We start from the raw sequence: 19,876 nt of genomic DNA, 5'->3' as shown, positions 1-19,876 counted from the left end.
GGGGCTGAGATACACAGAACATTCCCCTTCCTTTGCACCGCCTCCACTGCAGACAAACTCCTTGCCTACCTTTTATTGCTGACAAGAAGCAGGACAGAGCCATTCTGGATATTGGCTTCTTTGAGAGTCTCGTGCTCCTCGAGCTGCCTGGAGTTGTAATAAAATGTCTTCTTCCAGGAAGTGATGCCCTCCCGTACTAAGTGAGCCCGTAGGTCCATCACTGTGTCTCTGGGCTTGACCGTCAGGGGCATCATCAGATCCTCGTCAGCCAGGTGCACCTTAATGTGGTACCTCTTCCAGCGAGAAAGGCTTCTTCGCAGCGTGTCCATCCTCTCCAGCTCACCAGGGCCAGTGTGGCAGAGAGGAATATCCAGCTGGGAGGTCGGTAAAGCAGAGATGTGGCTCTGAACAACTTAAAATGTCCTGCCAAACCTGTTCCTCCCAGTTGCCGTGCTGCATGCTTCACATTCCAGGGAAGAGCTCACCTGGCTCCAAGAGCCTGCTGGGAAACGTCTCCATGAATCATTTCCACACACCCCCAAATCCCATTATAATTATAACGTCTTCACAAAGTGCTCTTCATTCCAATGACTCTCAGAAGACTTTAAAGCTGGATCTCCATAGCCATTAGAAACGTGGGTGCATGTGAGAAATGAATGGGTTTAGTAACCTCATGTCTCATGCTCTAAAAAGCTGGTAGCTGTGGAGCAGATCAGTTCAACAAAGTAGGCGTTGAGGAACCTCACAGCTATTTACCACGGCCATTTTAATGAAGAGTACTCGTCATAGTGAAAAATTCCTCATGGGGGAGAGTCAGAGCACCCTGAAGGAGACACAGAGCCTGGCTGGTGTGAACACCCCTCATTGGTGCAGTGCAGTTTCCCCCTAGGAGTTTTGTGTAGTTATTGTAGGCAAACAGGCTGGGACCCTCCAAAAGGGGCAGGATTCATCCATTGCTCGTCATACCATTAGATATCTAATATTTACTTGCACGTGCTCCTCACTGGTTTATCATCTTGATTTCCTCTTCCTTTCAGATCCCTGCCTAATTGAAGGGCTGGTCGTATCCTGCTCTGGCACGTGAGCGGGAAGAGCAGCACGAGGCTGGAGGCACACCATGCAAACCGGTGGCAACAGAGGCCTCGGAATACCAAGGGGAATAAGCCATGGGAGCTGGCTGTAATTGAACAATCCTGCAAGGCAGACTCTGGCAGTCACAAGATGGTACTTCAGAGCAAACATCATCAAGATAAGGAAGTCTTTTTTTTTCTTTTTCTCAAAAAAGCTCAAGTCACCCTCTTATCTTGTAGGTAATTTCCTGTAGCCCATATTACAGGAATTAATTCCCTTGTCCATCCTTCTCAATGCAGACCAGTATTTTCATACCAAAGTACTGCAAGATAGTTTACTTCAGAGCCTGCTCTTCACTAAAAAGGGGCTGCTCTTGCCCATTAGATAACAAAACAAACAGATTTTCAGATACGGCAGCAGTCAGCTCCCATTGAGAAACAAGGAGGTTTCCACCCTGTCTTCACACCTCCCTTCTTTCTCCCTCCCCAGCACATTATGTCTCTGCCAAGAACAGCAGCAAATATCTTCAGTGACACTGCAGGCAATGGAGCTTTCCCTGTGCGCTTGAGAAGAACTGAGGCTTCTGCTAGCAAGATTTTCCTTCCAGATTCAGTCACTGTAAAGGTATGATTGTTTTGGTGGGGACTGGGATTCTTGGGTCATCACTCTGCCACTGAGTTGCTGCAAAGGCTTGAGATGAGTCATGTCTTGCCTTCGTGTTTCTGTTTGATCACCTTGTGACTGCTGCATGGTGTAATGCGTGTCCATTAAGCACCTTGTGGGAAATAGGAACAGCTTTTAGCACAGTCATGGTCTGGAAGCATTTAAAAGTGCCTGGATCTACAGATATGTCAATAATCTTCTTGAAGACGGGACACCACCACCCCCATTAGAGAAGGAGAAACTGAGGCACAGAGTGGTGCAAAGCTGCTAGAACAAAAAAGTCAAAGGCTGGGCTCTGGTCCCCACATCTAGGCATCTCAGTTAGAGGTCTCATTTTCAGAGACTTACAGAAACCTTCAAGCCTGGAGCCTGGCATATCCTTCTCCATTGCATCACATTCACTTGGGGAGCCAAAATTCATCTCTGGTGTAAAGCCAGAGTCTCAGGAGTAAAGCAAGGGTCTGATCCAATTCCCACTGCAATCCAAGGGCACAGTCTCATTGATGGCAGCCAGAACTGGATCAGGCCCCAGACACACTGAGGTCTGATGGCTCCGGCCAACAGAATTTGCCCAGTGAGTGCCAAGGGATGCATAAGGTGTTCTCATTTCAGCAGAGCCCGTCTGGTGTCAGCGAGTCCATCAGCTCCATCCTTCTAGCATACGTGACAGCCTGGCAGCTGCCAAATACCTCCCTCAGACACCTTTCAGACAGCTCCTGTTTATTTTTAGGACAGCTCTTTCCAGACAAGGCTCAGATGTGTATCATTACATAGAAAGGTGGGATGGCGGCAGAAAGAAAACACAGCTATTATTTTTATTTCTCTGCCTATGACGTCATTGCAAACTTTTCTCAGGTACCCCCACCTGCCCATACTAGGACCCTTCATTTTATGAAAAGAGATTATATTCTAGCCTATGAAAGCCAGGGTAAGGAGAAGCATAGCAGCGAAGTCAGCTTATGAAATATTGAAGCAGTGAAACCGTCACTGGAACACGTGAATGTCTAATGCCAGTTCCAATTAATTTTGATTTTTTCATTAAACCATTATTAAAAGCAAGAGGACAGCAGAAATAAGGGAAATTGACATGGGCAGTATATTAAGTACCTTAGTTTTGCTGGAGGATGTTTTATTATCTGTCCAAAGCAATTATTTCACCAGCTCCTGACGGTTTGTGGGCTAAACAGAGGTACAGGATAAAGTTCTAGATGGTCTTTCCTCAAAGTTATGTCAATCCCCATCCCCTACCATGCCTACTTGGGTGATGTCTCTGGCATGTCATATCTAGAGGACAAGACACGGAGTCAGAGTTCTGAGAATCGGTGATAATATGTCAGTCTGGCATTATTTACAAATCAAATAAAACTTGTTGACATAAGATTTTCCCTATATTGAGGGCAGACAGAAGACACACAAACATTCAGAGAAGCATTTATTAGGAAAGCCCGAAAAGCAATTTAAAACCCAGGTGGGTGAAGAAATAAAGCAACAGCATTTATAAAACATTGTCTCCTCTTCTGTTCTCAAAGCTTCCTTACTCCATTGACTAGAGTAAAAGAGAAAAACTTGCCTACATTAGGTGCTTCATTAAGATGCCTCAAGCTGGTTGAGGTGATCCTGGGCCTTATAATGTCTTCTTATAATGCCAGAACAGAGACACTCATTTCTTAAGGGATGTGGGGGTTTTCGTGGGGTTTTGTTTGTTTGCATTTTTGGCAGTGGCTGTGTTTTGCTGCTTGCTGTGCTGCTCTCCTTGCAGAGGACAACAGAGGAGAAGTGGGATGTTGCTCTACAAGAAAATAAAGGTTTCTTGATTTCCTGGTAGCAACCATAGGGAAATTGCAACATCTGGGGGAAATTTGACTCTGATTCCCCTGGCAGAGCCTATATGTCTTTGGGGAACCACGCTCACAGTGCTGGCCTTTCAGGCAAGGGAGATACTTTGCTGTTTCCTGAAGCTCTCTGCTCCCAGGACTTGTGGTCAATAATGCTGAACACTAAGGATTTTCCTCTGATGTTTGTTTGGGGTGAGTTTGTGTATGGGAGCAGATAGACAACAAGGGACAAAGCGTGAGAGATGACTGCCCTTGTCAGATTGACCGTGCTACACCTGCAACTCTACAACACTCGGTATCAAAGAGGGGCTTCGTGTTAGACTCCCCTTAGTACACGATTCTGCTGGCGGGCACCTTCTCTAGGCCGTGATTGCCCTCCTGCTCTGTTAAATGATGGTGCAGGGGGAAGGCTGCAGCATTGTGAGCTCTGAGACCCACACTGGGTGTTGGGGAGCACGGGGCTGGGAAAAGTTCGCTCACAGGGAGTGAATGGCCATGCAGGACAAGTCTTGAGGCTTGACAGTGATAACTTAAGGTTAGAAGTCTCCAGTGCAAGATGCAGCCTGTCACCTAATTCATTCAGTGCCCCAGATATCTCAGGTGATGGGGCAGCTTAATGTGCTAGTATTTATATTCCTGAAGTAGCCAGAGGCCCCAGCTAGAGCTGTACCACTGTGTGCCAAGTGCTTTACAGGTAAGATGAGTAAGGACTTTTCTATCTCCCAGTGCTTTCCTCCTCCTGAGATGTGCTTGGTTATAAAATGACTGGGCTCACTTTATATGTCAAGTTACATCTACAGCAAATGAACAAAGAGCTAATAAATGATTAATAAATGCTTTGAAAAATGGGTAATTAAATGCAACAGCTTTTTACAGTCCAATGGATAAGCACAAAATATGTAAGCCCAAGCGATAACGCTTTCTCCTGATATAACTTATCTACCGCATACTGCTCACATCTGCAAGAGTGCTTAGGAATACTAATAACTTCTTGCACACAAGGAATAAAGAGAGCCTTTCTATGATGGAGAAGCACTTCTCCTGGAGATTAGGGCAAACCCTCATTGTTTAGACCATTTAAAATCCAGAAAAGCTGGAATGTGCTTCTGGTCACATATACGGGAGGTGTGAGTAATAAGGGAAAGTGACAGTCTCTGCATTGACTCTGTCCTGGCATCTGCCTGTCAAGCTATAGGGTCCTGTGCTCCCAGGCCAAACGGCCTCTCTGAATTCCCAGCCACAGTCTCCCATCCTTGCCTGGCACAGGGGAAAATGTCCCTGTCATCCTGCCCCATTCCAGACAACAGTCAGGAGCTCTCCATCTGCCCCCGCAGCATACCAGGATTTTTTTTTTAAAAGATGTCTCAAAAAGGGGAGTTGATCCTCCTTTCATTCTTTTTGTTACATATGAGGATTTCTGCCACGAACGCAGCTGAAGCCAGACAGATCCTGCTGCAGTATCAGAATTGGACTCCAGAAGATTCTACAACTTCCCTGGCTAGCTGCCCAGCATCAATGTTGCGTTACTGGGAGCTGGTGGACTCTGTTTGCATGGGACTGAACTTAAAACAAGCTCCAGAAAAAAAAAAGCTATGTATGTTCAGCTTTGAAGGAGCAAACTTGCCTGGTTTTGGAACACAAATGAACCTGCAAGTTGTCTGAGCAAAAGTTGGATGTGAGTTGGTAACATTTTCTGGTGGAAAGGGAAATGTGAAGGAAAAAACCCAGTACACAGATGTTAAATGAACCAGTCAAGTGCAGACAATGGAAAAGCTGAAAAATGGATATGGGGGAAAGCATTTTGTGGTGGTAGTTATTTCTCACTGCAGTTCTTTATAACTTCCCAGACGGGAGATTCATGACCCTAGGAAGAAGTCTGTATCCTCCAGGGTTTGGCCTGCGGCAGGCCATGACTCGCTCGCATACCAGGTTTGGCAGTAAACTGAGAAACAAGCAAGACAGCTGAAATGTCTTGTGGAAACAGCAAAACAAGAGACAAATTAATTAATTGCTGGAAGAGCAAAAAAAACCTCTGTGCACAAAGGAGGGCCCTAGATGGAGAGAGAGCGATCACTCATGCAACTGAGGACTCCAGAGGAGCTGGCATCCCAGCTCCATTCGTTTGCAGGTGAAACAAATTCAGGATGCCTCAGTCTTAAAAGGTGAGGTAGGCGGAGATAGAAGATTTGAGGCTCTACCAGCCGTTCCACCAGCAGCAGGATGGTTTTCCAGGGGCTCAAGGAAGAAAGAGGATTTGTGGATCTATATTGCCATCTAATGGTAAGAAAGAGCTTACAGCTTTCACTGTGGACCAGAAACGGGCTATAATAGCAAAGTAACTGAAGAGAGGATGGTCCATAGGGATGATTGCCCTTTGGTCTAAAGGTAGACCCTTCTCTGCAACAGAATGGGTCTCACCAGTGAAGGCAATACAGCCAGCCCAGAGACAGGAAGGGTAGCCAAAGTCTTGGGATAGGGGCTGCTGATTCCTCCTCTTCTGGCATCCTTTCCACTCCATTCTGTATTAGCCAGGAATGTTAACATGCATATATGATGGATTTTTGCTTTCTTCTGGTGTACCAGATAGTGGCAGTGAGACAGGCTTCCCGAGCAGGTGCATGTTTCAGGTGCCTAGTGAATTCTGACATCCTATTCAAAACAGGATCAAATTCAGTGTTCAAGACCCTGTTGGCAAATGCAGATAACCAGGATTATTTAAGAAAAGAGGTGAATTCCCCTTGGATCTAGCACGGGAAGAGTAGATCTACCATTTTGGTCACCCAGTACCTTGTCTGTAGCTGTGGTGAGTAATGGATACTTAATGAAAAAAGTATCAGGAAGCGGGTATTACAGATTGTTACTGCCCTGCCATACCCTTCAATGCTGGGATGTGGCCCTGCAGGGAATACCCACAAAGAAAAGGAATTCAGTGAGATTTGAGGGTTTACAGATTTTTGTCATTTAAAAGGAATAGACAAGTTTAATGGTCATTCTAGTGCCCCCTTTGCTACAGTGCGCTGCTAATGATACACCATATTATATAGTTTCTAGAACAGAAAATTTACAAGAGAGTGGACTATTTGGAGACACTTATATTAAGAAACTGAAAGAAATTTGGTAAAGGATTATCAACAGCTTCTTTCTTCTGCTTTGAAATGTTTCTAGCCTTCACACATGCAGCTTTGTGTATGAGGAGGAGTTGAAGCTCGGTCGGTGTGAAAGAGAGGTGGGTGATCTTTTATGACCAGGAGTTTAGAATGCAGCAGGAGCTGTGGCGAAAAAGTGTCTGCTTTTCCCAGATAGTGAAATGGGACATTGTGTGGGTCCCAGCTAACTTCTGGGCAATAAAAAAGGAGTTGGGATTGAGAGCATCGAAAATTTTGAAACCTGCCAGACGTCAGGCCACAGGTACAACCCCAGTCTAAAATGCCTGCTGCAACACGCTTCCCATGCAGCATGATGCCAAAGAAATGAGCACACACTCGAACAATCCAACTTCATTTCCTTCTGGTATCCTCTCATATTTACACACCCAACCTTGCCAAGCCTTGCTATAGGCCCAAACAATCTGAAAGAAAAGGAAAAACAAAGGAACTCCTTATAACGACCTCCTGCTTGCATGAAAAAAAAGAATGGTTTGGAGGGCTCTTCTTTCTGTCTTGGTTGCTCACTGTTTCCCAAGCTAATGAAAGCCAGAGGGGATGAGAGTGATAGGATTATCATTACTGAGAGACCAGAGTGAAATTTTCAGGTACTTCTCTCCAGTTCATGAAGCAGGGAGAGGAAGAAGGGAATGTACCTGGTTGAAGGGCTACACAGGGTGACATGTTCCTTTCTAAATGTGGCTCTGAGTCATGCTACGGAGTTGATCAGAAAAATTATCTTCCTGCAGTAGAAATACAAAGGCAAAGGAGTCTTGTTCAGTGTTCACTTCCCCAGCCCCGATTCTGAGCCTGCCCAAGCCTGCAGCAGGAACGGGGCTGGTGAGCTGGCTGGAAAGCCACCTCTGTTCATCTCAATAATCAGAAATTATGAAGAGGCTGCAAGGGCAGCCATAGAAACAGCTCAAAACACGCACCTAAGGCTGCATGCAGCTGTAGTCCCAGGGAGAGGCACGCATGGTCTTGCATCTGCCTCCATTGCACAAGTTCCCACGTGCCAGGTCAGATGGGGCTAATGCAGTCCTTCCCCCCCGTTTTCTCCCCTATTTGATAAGTCTCCAAAGCTGCATCCCAAAACCTGCTCCTTCTGAAAAAGAGCTACAAACAGGGCCTGTGGCACATCCACCCCTCACGGTGGGGTGGCAGGTACACCCACACGGGGTCCGGTCTGGAGGCAGGATGCCAGCGACAGCATGATCAGACAAAAAAAAAAATGCCCGTGAGGCCACCTTGTTGCAGCAGTACCTGCGGGCCAGAGAAAGGGGGCAAATATGCCAATTTCGGGGGGAAAAGACCATTTAGTTCTGTGAGACATGCCGAGGAGTACAGGTACACAGAGTCAGGAAAAGCCAGCACCGGTTTCCCAGTGAACACTCAATTTACAGCCATTAAAAAATTTAAAGCATTATTTTATATATGGGGGAAAAACCCGCCAAGAGGCCGGAGTCGGGGTTATTTAATTGCCGTTAATGAGGGATGGAGGCACAGGTACCGGTCGGGCCCGGCCCGACGTGCGCACAGCCCTCTGGGAGGTGTAGTCCTCGGCCGCGCCGCCATCTTGGCACCGCCCGACCAGGGCCCCTGGGGGCGTCTCCCGGCAGCCATCTTGGGATGGGGGGGCCGGACCCCTCTTTGTCAGGGCGCGGGGGGGGGGTCCGCCGGGGGTTGAGGTCTTGGTATCAGTGTCAGCATTGTTTTTATTTTGAATCGAAACAGCAGTAAATCTCTCACAAAAGGCAGCCTGAGCAGCCTAGCATGTGCTCTGACTGGCCTGGTGGGGCTCTGGCTCTCCTCATGGGCATTGTGCTGGTATGGGCTTTGCGTCTATTCCGCCATTAACCTTTGATAAATAAGGGGCAATTTCTCCTCAGATGTGTCTCCTGAAGGCCTTTCAGTGCCATGCCAGCTCTCCCCAGAGGATGGGGGAGTTCCTGGGTCTTGTGCTGAGTCTCCTGGTGCCCCTCATAGCTGGGGATGCTGTGAGCACTTCTGAGAGAAGGCCTGACAGGGTTTGTGAAGTGGGCAAGGAGTCTGGGCTGTGTGTGGCCTGGGAGGGAGCATGGGGCTGTGGGGAGCAGGATGGGCAGAATCGGGGTAAAGGACCGTGGGGTGGTTAATGGGACCTGAATTTGGGAAGGAAGTGGGGGAACATGAGGGCATGCAGGTCCCCCTGTGTAGCAAACTCAACAAGTGCTTTCAGACCCCTCTGGGAAGTGAAGTAAGCCCTTGCTGCAGTCAGGACAAAGTAGGTGTCATGGGCTGTAAAGCTAAACTAGAGCACATGGAGGGATGGGAGAGGGCAGTCGGGGCATGGGGGTGTGTTTAATAGGGCTGGGAAAGGACACAGGGCTCATCCCAGTGCTGCTGGATGTTCTTGTTGGTGTCCTCAGTGGAGCTGCTCTTGATGTTCTTGCCAGAGCCTACTCTTGCCTGACAGAGAGAAGGTGACTGCTTCATGCAGCAGCAGAACTAATTTACAGTGCTCATCAGACTGCAACTTCAGGAGTATTATTCAGTTCCCTAAGTATTTAGTGAGTGAAATTTCAGAGACAGGCACTCAAACTTACTGAATGCCTTTGCTCCTGAACTTGGGATCTAAATCTGACCTCTGTTATGTATTATACTGTTACAGATTGTAGCAAGTTCCTTAACACCAGTGCTTACATTCACAGCAAAAAACCTGCTGTCTCATTACATATACTGCATCTTTTTATAACATAAATTTAGCTACCTCTTAAGTGTAGATATATTTTTTTGCATGAATTTATTTTGGAGTAATCCAAAAAGATCCTTCCCTTTCCTTCATTAGTCTTATGCTGTTATTATAAGAAGCCAGGCCATCCTCATAGATCTGTTGGGCTGTTTAATAGCTCTGCAAACACAGAGGGGTGCTAATAAGCTTGCTTTCAAGCATGTGTTCGTATGTCAACGCTTTTGCTTCTGTCAGAAGCTTAAAAATGGAAACAGTTTTCTCTTTAAGAAAACAGGACCCAAATAAGGAGATGATGGAGTAGTGGAGATTCCTCTAGTGAGTCTGTTCCAGCTCATTCCTTAGAAAAGCTGTGTATGAAAGATCAGAGAAGAGGTCAATAGATCTGGGTTTTGTGCAGGGGTCTCTGGGTTTAAAGCTCTCTACAACCGCTTGAGCTCATTTTCCCTGTGACTTGGCTGGGTACAACTTCTTTCTCTGCCCAAGCTGTTAAAAAATCTTAAACTTTACCTGTCAGACTTCTTTCACTTGCGTGACAGATACAACCTATCCCTTAGCAAAAATGGAAGCTATCAAGAAAAAGATGCAGATGTTGAAGTTAGACAAGGAGAATGCCATTGACAGAGCAGAGCAGGCTGAAACGGATAAGAAGGCAGCGGAGGACAAATGCAAACAGGTAAGTAGAAATAAAATCCCTGATTGTGTATGCGCTGTGGAAATAAGTGTAACAAAATACTATGTTGCAACTTACTGATTCAGAAAGCAAAGTAATTTGAAGTTGGGTTTTCTGTTAATCTTTTGAAGTCTCTTGCCTTTTTGTGACGTTACACTCATGCAGCCAGGGCTAGGTATTAACCTCTCTTTTCAGCCATCCAAGTCCTTGCAAAATTAGCACTATCTACAGATTATTACAAGTACTTTGTCTTAAGTTTTCTTGAATCTTACATAATTGCCTTCATTTTCTTGTGCTTGTGATTCCATAGAAGAGCCCTCACATACTCAAAATCAAAGCTGTGTACCTTGAACACCTGCAGGTTTAGTGTTCATACCTCCTGAAGTCAGCTGTGCCTAAACATTGCTGGAGCCTCTCCTTGAAGTGAATGAATAAAGTTCACTTGGCTAGTCCTTGGCATACAAAGTGCCCCTCAGAGGTACCAGCTGTGACTGAAGAGTAGATAATGTTGTATTATTTTCTTGTTAAGAATAATCAGAAATATCTTAATTTGAAAGCTCTTCTTTTAACTGAATTATACTGGTAACATTTCCACATCATTTTGCTTTTCAGTGTTCTTTATTATGGGCATCTACCTCATATTTGAGCTACAGTATTTTCAGAACGATCTTGAAATGTAAATTGACTACGTTCAAGTTTCTTATAGCGCTTCCTGTAAAATTACCATGTCTTTTCCTTTTACATCCTCTAAATGTGGCTGCTTCTACTGCATCTTCCAGACTGCTATAATACATTATTAGCATTCATTTGGCTGAATATTTCTTATGTTCAAGTTCAGTTTGAGATCCTGGGCAATATAACTAAGCTTTCAACTGATCATCCCTTTAGTTAAAGCAACAGGAAAAAAAGTTTCCAGAAGGGGCAGCTGCTGCTGTCTTCCCTCTCCACCGGGAAAACTCCGTGTCTCTCCCGTGTCGTTACAGTAAGCTTCTACAAGCGGCACACATGGCCCCGTGCGCGCAGTCCCTGTTTCTTTCCTAGCTTCAGAGGTGTTGATCAGATGCTGTTCTGCTGGGCCACAGTTTCCCCAGCTAATCTTTCTGCCCTCAGAAACAGCCACAGCAGATTGTTACTCAGAGCAGTTAATGGTGATGGAATGCTCAGCCTTCCTTTCCATTTAGTTATCAAAGGTGATTTCCTAAGGAGTGATAAATGACACACTTGTGGGAATTTTTAAGTATCCATATGAGGGTAATTCACAATAAAAAGCTAAAAGAGACAAACAAATATTTGATCTTTTCTGAATTGTTTCAAATTTTTCAGTTTGTTTTTTTAACATGGGCACGGTACTCAAGTAGTGATTTTAATGTCATGCACAAAGTAAGCACCGCCTCCTTCATCCTGCTTACCATCCCTCTGTCAAAGCGTCCAAGCCAGCATATTCAGTTCTCTCACGCTCTCTGCTTACTCTGAGTAAAAGTATAGCAACATAACAACGTTCAAGAATAGCACGCTACCAAAAATGTCGTTAGAGCCATCCCTGAAGCTAGAATGAAGAAAGTCAGTGTGCTAAAACACAAGCTATTTTGAGTGAACTATTTTGATAGACTACATTTATGTGAAGGTGGAGGTGACTGGTGAAATCGGTTTCTCTGCGGACTGAACTGTTTTGTATTGCAAATGAAACAACGGAGCAGATGGGTTTGCAGGCGTGCCCTTATCAGCAGCGAGCCTCCTGATAATGTGAATTCTTCAGGGAGCATGAAAGAGTTTGTCATTAGCCAGTCTCCCAGCAGGTTATAAATAGTACCATGCCAGTGTACAATATGGATTTATATGGTATGGAGGAGAGAGCCTGGACCTCACGGTAGGATGGAGCATACCTTGTTGGCCCACAATCAGCCAGAGGATAACTGAGGCTGGAAGGGGCCTCCGGAGGTCATGGAGCCCCACCTCCCGCTTGCAGCAGGGTCTGTCGCGGGCCAGGCCTGCTCCCTCCCACTTCCAGAGTGTCACGTTTGGCAAAAGATGCTTAGGGATCGACCATTCAGTTTTCCTAGTGCTACAGGAATTGAATAATTTCCTAATAAATCAACAGGTCATAATGTTAGAGCAAACACAAGGACATAATTTTAAAACATTAATAATTATGCTGTAGAGTTAACTGCTGCAGGGTGTTGTGGAGTCCAAAATAGAAATCATAGAATCACAGAATAATTAAGGTTGGAAAAGACCTCCAGGATCATCAAGTCCAACCCTCACCCCAACACCCCCAGGCCTCCTAAACCATGTCCCAAAGTGCCACGTCTATACATTTTCTGAACCCCCTCCCAGGGATGGTGACTCCCCCACCTCTCTGGGCAGCCTGTGCCAGTGCCTGACCACTCTTGCAGGGAAGACATTTTCCCTCATATCCAACCTAAACCTCCCCTGACGCAGCTTGAGGCCGCTTCCTCTTGTCCCGTCACTAGTGACTTGGGAGCAGAGACCAACCCTCCCTTCACTCCAGCCCCTCTCAGGCAGCTGCAGAGAGCGAGGTCTCCCCTCAGCCTCCTCTTCTCCAGGCTAAACCCCCCTCCAGCTCCCTCAGCCGCTCCCCAGCACACTTGTGCTCCAGACCCTTCCCCAGCTCCGCTGCCCTTCTCTGGACACGCTCCAGCACCTCAAGGTCCTTCTTGTCCTGAGGGGTCCAAAAGAAGGGCTTATACCAAGTTATGTATTAAAGCAGCTCCCGTGTGTGCAGTGGCAGGGAATGATGCGTTTCCAGTTGTCTTCCCCTGGCAACTGCTACCGGTCATTCTCAGCCTCCTTGCCCCAGCAGAACTTTGATCTGGTCTTTCGTGACTCTTTGTATGTTATGCTAGGTTAAAACAAATAGTAAAAGGAGGTTTTAACCATATTAAACTTTAACTGATCATACATCAGAATGCTCACTTTGGGGTTTTTCTCTCTTGAAAGGTAGAGGATGAGCTGGTAGCTCTGCAGAAGAAGCTGAAAGGAACTGAAGATGAGCTGGATAAGTACTCGGAGGCTCTCAAAGATGCCCAGGAAAAACTAGAGCAGGCTGAGAAGAAAGCCACTGACGTACGTACCTACAGCTAACATTTGCCTGTGACTGTGCTCTGTGTTTTGCCGTGCGCTGAGGTAAGAATTGCTGAGAATTTTTGTATTGCAGTACTTTGATCGGGGACAGGAAGGGCGCTTGTTGCGTGTCAAGTACAAAAGTCTCCCACCCACTCTGCTGAAATGAGCTTGGGCTGTTCTGCGCTGAGCACCGCTCGGGGCTTAATGGGAGCCCAAGGGCAGTCGGTAGCACTGCACCCGTCGGGGGTTTGCGAACGGGGGGGGAAGCGTTTGTGGGTGGGAATTCTTCAGGAAAGGTGAAACCTCCTTTAACTGAAGTAAACCGAATGGTGATGTTTCAGGAAAGCTGGGGCAGAAGCAGGGATCTGCTGTGGGGTAAGGATGGCTTTGGCCACACCGCGGCCTTAAAACGAGTCCCAGCTGCCCAGCTGCACTCGTTTTGCCGTCAGAACGGCCCGGTTTAGCTTCTCCCTCGCCTGCGCGGGCCCAGACACAGCAGTAACGAACAGGGAGCGCAGGACCGGCGGCGTTGGCTGAACCCCCCCGTTCGGGGTACTCAGGGTGACGCGGGGAGCCCGGCGGCACCGGACCACCGGGTCGCGGCGCAGGCGGGGGGCTGCGGCGGGGCCCGCCGCGGGATGCCGGGGGAAAACGGGCGGGGCGGCCCCGGGACGCGACCGTCCCGGCGCTGCTTGCGCCGACTCCTCGCTGCTACATCACCACCACCACCTCCACCTCCAGCCGCGTGACGTCACCGGCCCATTGAAAGGCGCGGGGCCGCGCGCCGCCACGTGTAGCACCTCCGCGCCCTGCCCGCCGCCAGCGCCGCACCCATGGCCGCGCCGAGCTCCCTGGAAGCGGTGAAGAGGAAGATCCAGTGCCTGCAGCAACAGGCGGATGAAGCGGAGGATCGCGCCCAGGTCCTCCAGCGGGAGCTGGACCTGGAACGGGACCTGCGGGAGAAAGTGAGACCGCCCGGGCTGCCTGCTCGCCTCTCTCGGTCGCTCTCTCCCGGGCTGCCCTGCTCCTTCCTTCCTCTCTCTGGCTCTCTCTCGCTGGGGCGCGCCTGGCTCTTCCCCTGCTCCTGGAGGACGGCTCGGCCGCCGGCTGCCTTCATCCCTCAGCTGCCCCCCCTCGCTGCTCCGCTCCGCAAACTCTCTGCGGGAGCCGCCGGCGCTGCCGCAGCGCCTCGCCCGCACCGTCCTGCGGAGTCGCCGGGCGCGGCGGCGGCTCGTCCCAGGCGCCCGCTGCTTATCGCGCTTCGGGGCCGTCCCCTTCGGAAGGGGCCCTGCCAGCACCGGTCGGCGTCGGGAAGGGGTTACGAGTTTAGTAGGAAATGGCTGTTTAATTAGGAAAAAGCGCTGCGTGACAACGAGCGGGGAGTTCCCGCTTCTCGGCGCCGCACCGCTGGCTCCAGCACAGCTGGGAAATGACCGAACTGCTGGAAAATAACTTTCCCTCCTGGTTTTCACAGAGAAATGAGAACTCTCCACTAGTGTGCGGCACTCCCGGGGCCGGACAGCTGGTTTCACTTAGATTTGTGTGTGATCAGCCTTCCCGGCATCTTCCTGCTATTTTATCACGTCAGCAAGTTAGTTTTACCGTATAAGGACTGCAGGCTGCTTCTGGGAGAGGTGGAGCCAGACTAACTCCAGCTTCCCAGTGGCCCCGTCTCCAGAGCTTTGGAATTTTGCTTAACTAAAATATGACTTAAAAGTGGCCTGTCTAGTGGAAGGAGTTGCAGACTGCCACACAACAGATGCCAGTTTTCTACATGACCGATGCTTTGTGTGTAAATTGAGAAAGTTAAACACATAGCGCTGGGTAGAAAACAGATGAAATGCTGGATAATTTGTGGCTAGAGGAATCCTGGGTCAGCTTCCATTTGGATGAGTCGCTGAGATCCTTTCCAAGATGGTACAGCAATGCATGGAAACCACTTCCTCCAGAGCAGGAGGGGTAGTCAGTAACCAGATCTGAGAAGCTGCAGCAAAACAAATATTTCTTCAAAGTGTTTAACATAAAGCATAAAACAATTGCCCTGCCAGGATCCATAGCCCGTGAAAGTGGTTTTTTCTCCCAACAACCTCTCCATTTATTATCTAGTCTGTTTTTTAAACATTAATAGTGCTTCCAATTACTGTGCAGTTTATTCAATAATACATAAACAGACGTTATTATTAAGAAATGCTTTCTGCCTAATTCCTTAAGTACCACAGGAAGCAATGAAAAAGGGAAGTGAACTTATTTTAAGAACATATCTAATTTTGCCCTCTTTACGTTACAAAGATGACTGACTCTCCCATGCTGAGGCCAACTGTGCCTGCCCAGCTGACCGCGTAAAGATTGAATAGCGTTTGCGGGCAAAGGAGCCCGTAATGGATAATGCTTTAACGGCAGCAGCGTGCTGTGACAGGATATTGCTATGTGTGATGAAACCAGGAACATCAAAATCAACTTTGGAACAAGCCACTATGGAAACAGTTTGGGTTTTAGCTTTTGAATCCTCTGGGTAGATCCTGCCCTCTGAAGGGATGTGCAGATAGTTCTCTGTTGGCAATTGGTGTCTAATCCTTCCCTGTGTGGCAGGATAAGCGCCATTAAAAAAAGAAAGGAGAAGCACATACTCCATACCTTGAAATTCCTGAGATGCCATGGCTCAACCAAACAAAAAGCAGAGACAGAAAGGCTCCTAGAGCTTCCCTGCGGTTACTGAGGAGAAGCCGTGGCGGTTTTAAGGAGACTGATTAGTTGAGAACGTTTTTCAGCCAGCACCCGGCGTGTGTGTGACTGGGGTTTTGGGTGGTTGTGTTTCACACAGGCTGAAGGTGAGGTGGCAGCTCTGAACAGACGTATCCAGCTCGTGGAAGAGGAGTTGGATCGTGCCCAGGAGCGGCTGGCCACAGCCTTGCAGAAACTGGAGGAGGCTGAGAAAGCAGCGGATGAGAGTGAGAGGTGTGTCTCCTCTTCTTTTTCTTGGTAAAAAATGTAATATATATCAATAAAATATTCCTGTATTGTTCAGTATCTGCACGTGCCAATGTGTGCTGCAGGTCAGAGACTCAGAACGGTTTTATTACCTTGAATGAGTAATTCTGTTACCCTTGAAGAACAGGAGGGTATGGTCAGGATGGGACACTTGGGTTACAAATACTGAATTCCCCTTTAGGACCTTTGAGATAAAAGTGCTAAAATGTTTCTACATTAAACATGCTTGCTTTGCCTTCTGCAGAGGAATGAAGGTTATTGAGAACAGAGCAATGAAAGATGAAGAGAAAATGGAAATTCAGGAAATGCAGCTGAAGGAGGCGAAGCACATTGCTGAAGAAGCTGACCGCAAATACGAGGAGGTAAAAGGGATAAGGAAACGACTAAATGTTACGGGAGGACTGTGAGCAGCTTTGCTACTCTCTAGTTCAGTTGTTCTGTGTACGCTCTTCACTGTGTCATGGCTCGACTTTGGAATGTTCCCGAAAAGTAGTTTGAATAGTGACTTCAGCAGCACCTTCAATATTTAATGCTGAGAACACTGCAAAATGTAATTTATTTGGGAAAAAAGTGTCAGGTCTGCGCATGTGTGTTTTAACTTGATTCCATTATTCAGAAGGAAGGAAAGCACAAGTGTAGTGCTGAGAGACACGTGTAAGAAATTACAGACTGCCTTGATGCCACTATTCCCTCTTCACAGGTTGCCCGTAAACTGGTTATTTTGGAGGGTGAGCTGGAAAGAGCTGAAGAGCGTGCAGAGCTGTCCGAAGTGTGAGTAACTTGAGATGCGTGGAAGTTTAGAAAACCGTAAAGCTCAAGGCTCTGCTTCATTAGGAAATTCTCCTGCTGGCAGGCAGGCTTTTTTGTACCCCGTATTCCCAATTTTCTCTTTTCAGACTTCATAATTATTTAATCCCTTGTATTTTTTGACTTCTCAAAAATTAAACTAAGTCATAAAAGGGACAATAGTAACTTTTAAATTTCCCCCCCCCGTAGTAAATGTAGTGACCTTGAAGAGGAGTTAAAGAACGTCACTAACAACCTGAAATCGCTGGAAGCTCAATCTGAAAAGGTTGGTTCTTGCCATAAACTAAGGGATAGGGGCAAAGTCAAAACTTGTAAATAAAAACCCACAGAAATAATCCAGGAATACAAAGACAGTGAAAGGGTTTAGCTGACTGCCTGCTTAACGGAGATTTGCTGAGAACGCTGAATCAGTTCAGCCCAAACCCAAGTCCGTAATCCGGTAATTATAAAACCAGGACACAAATCTCTGTGTCCCACCCCAGTATGCCCCTGGCTGCTCTGGATTTCCTGATCTTGCTCTTGTGGGTTTTGCCCTCTTAATAAAGAAAATGGTTAAAACTCGTGATTTGATTAAACAGTTGTTTCTGGCTAGTCTGCATGGGTACGGAAGGCTGCCTGTTCTCTTGCACGTTCAGCTCTTGTGCTGCACGAGAAGGCGAGCTCGCTGAGGTGTAAGGTGACACAGGAAGGAGCTTGGGTGTCCCCGGTCTAAACATGACAGTTTATGAAGCCAAGTCTGGAGCATCTCGGTGAAGAGGGGAAAAGTGTGGCAGGGGCGTTTGCAGCTGTTGTAAAAGGAAAAGTGGTTATAAATAGGTCACGGCTTCATAAACATTTATTATTGTTGCTAGAGCTTCCCCTAAGGAGTGTTTATTGTTTTCACAGTACTCGGAAAAAGAAGATAAATACGAAGAAGAAATCAAGATTCTCTCTGACAAGCTCAAAGAAGTAAGTTTGCCCGTCCCCAAACTGGAGTTTGGCATCATTTTTCTCACAGCATCTAATTACCCTATTTAATTTTTTTCAGGCTGAAACTCGTGCTGAATTTGCGGAGAGAACAGTTGCCAAACTGGAAAAGTCTATTGATGACCTGGAAGGTATGGAATTACTCGAGTTTCATTTAAAAGTAGTCTATTTCAAATCAGGAAACAAAATTCTAGGAGTGGGCGTTAGGTTTTACCGGGACAGGACAGAAGCACTCGTCAGACGTATAGGTGCATCAGCGTGAGGTGTCCGCTGGACGCGTCCGTCCCGCGCGGCACCTCCTGGCCGAGGAATTTCTCCTGAAGGAGGTTTTCTTACAAAAAAATTGGTTACAATAACCTGGTTTTGGCCAGACTCTTTCTGTTAATAACAAGATCACAGCCCTACTCAATCCGATTGCTGAAACATCATTTTGAGAGATTAAAAAAAAAAAAGGAAATGTCGATAAAGCTTCTGGCCTGGCAGCTGTGGGGGTTTTCTGCTTTCATACCTCAATCACGCATCTCTTCTCTTCTTTTGTTTCCCTCTGCTGCTTTGGCCGCTGCCTTCTGACTGTCCTCGCCTCTCCTCCTGTGCGCCTCTTCCTCTGGACTGTTTTTCTGCATTTCTCGCTGACACATGCCTTCTGCCCTCTGGCCGATAGATGAGCTGTACGCTCAGAAGCTGAAGTACAAAGCGATCAGTGAGGAGCTCGACCATGCCCTCAATGACATGACCTCTTTGTGACGGGCACCGAGGCGGGCCATGAGCCGGTCTGACCCGCTGTGCCGCTTATGCTTTTCTTGCCTGCAATACCTGTCGCTTCCCTCACTTCACAAGCGATCTTCTGTACATCTCCTCTGTAAGAACTGAGCTCAATAAAAACAAGATACCTCGACCTTTCAGCTTTTGGGGTTTATTTCCATATAATTCACCTCAAACGCACTAGTGATGACACTGAAAAGAAGCTCAGCCCCTCGCACCGGGGCCAGGCAGATGCGCTCAGCCCCTGCCAGCCGGGGCAGGATCCGGCACGCTGGCGGACATCGGAATCCGAGGGTTCCACCTGAATCGGAGCATTCCCAAGGATGCGTGTGGCAGCAAAGAGCTGCGCGTGCACACAATGCACAGTTGTCGTGCTCCGCCTGCCCCTTACAAATTCTCAGGGCGATGAAAACGCCGAAGGACGTGCCCTGTAAATCCCACATTAAAATACAAAGTCTGTCACATTATGCATAAAACGAGGCCAAACCCCTCACTAAACGGGAGCAATTACAAAAAAAGGGCCCTGTTTTATGGCTGCAGTGGTAGTGTTGTGTTGCATGTGAAGGTAAGTAATCACCGCTTTTATTTGAGGAGAACAGGCCGTAAAATAACGTGTGTTTTAAGTCTTGTTTTTTAATTTTATTTCCCATAGAAAAACTTGCTCAAGCAAAAGAAGAGAACTTGGGGCTGCACCAGACACTGGACCAGACGCTAAACGAACTGAACTGTATATGAGATTGGAAGCGCCCTCGGCAGCCGCCGGGGACGGGAGCCTGTGCCTGCATTCCCCGTGTCGCTCCCCTCCCTCCTTCTCTCTCTCTGTCCTGGGAAAACCAAGTTATGAACAGCGCGGGCGGACGTGAGGCTCTGGGCGCAACTCGGGGCGGCCCCGACCCCCGGCCCGCTCCTGCGGCGCGCAGGAGAGCGCCAGCGGGTCTTCGTGGCCGCGGCGTTCGGCCGAGCCCCCCGTAAGCCCCGGCAGCGGCAGTTCCTGAGCTGTAGCGTCACCCCCCGCCCCGCGCCTCTTGCTGACGTTTCGTATTAAACGATTTCTCACGGTGCCGACGTCTCCTCCCGCTCTTTGCGCGGCGCTTCTGCTCGGGTGACGCCACGAGCCCGCAGACTGTTAAAGGCGTGACGTCTCCCCGGCTTCACC

The 19,876-nt window shown here is 47.8% G+C and overlaps 2 protein-coding genes across 7 annotated transcripts; one reads left to right on the top strand and one right to left on the bottom strand.

Moving 5' to 3' along the window:
- Nucleotides 1-65: 65 nt before the first annotated feature.
- TINCR (TINCR ubiquitin domain containing) lies at nt 66-13,125 on the bottom strand. The gene is given in 3 exon segments (XM_075077709.1): nt 66-389; nt 391-1,846; nt 13,048-13,125. Coding segments are annotated over 2 exon segments (393 nt in total). The 5' UTR covers nt 460-1,846; nt 13,048-13,125.
- On the top strand, nt 9,743-19,780 carry TPM4 (tropomyosin 4). 6 transcript variants are annotated; one of them, XM_075077702.1, is made up of 9 exons: nt 9,743-10,120; nt 13,076-13,197; nt 16,019-16,152; nt 16,430-16,547; nt 16,886-16,956; nt 17,182-17,257; nt 17,878-17,940; nt 18,020-18,089; nt 19,373-19,780. In XM_075077702.1, exons 1-9 carry the CDS (start codon nt 10,003-10,005, stop codon nt 19,453-19,455), a joined length of 855 nt encoding a protein of 284 aa, XP_074933803.1. In that variant the 5' UTR covers nt 9,743-10,002; the 3' UTR covers nt 19,456-19,780. The 6 variants fall into 6 exon arrangements, with proteins under 6 accessions (XP_074933803.1, XP_074933805.1, XP_074933804.1 ...); XM_075077704.1 differs by lacking the exon at nt 19,373-19,780 and adding an exon at nt 18,620-18,854; XM_075077703.1 differs by lacking the exon at nt 19,373-19,780 and adding an exon at nt 18,620-18,854 and having other exon boundaries at nt 9,791-10,116; nt 13,072-13,197.
- Nucleotides 19,781-19,876: the final 96 nt, after the last annotated feature.

This window comes from Phalacrocorax aristotelis, chromosome W (genome assembly GCF_949628215.1).
Source record: "Phalacrocorax aristotelis chromosome W, bGulAri2.1, whole genome shotgun sequence".
In the NCBI taxonomy this organism is placed as follows: Eukaryota; Metazoa; Chordata; class Aves; order Suliformes; family Phalacrocoracidae; genus Phalacrocorax; species Phalacrocorax aristotelis.
This window is presented reverse-complemented; position numbering and strand designations above follow the sequence as displayed.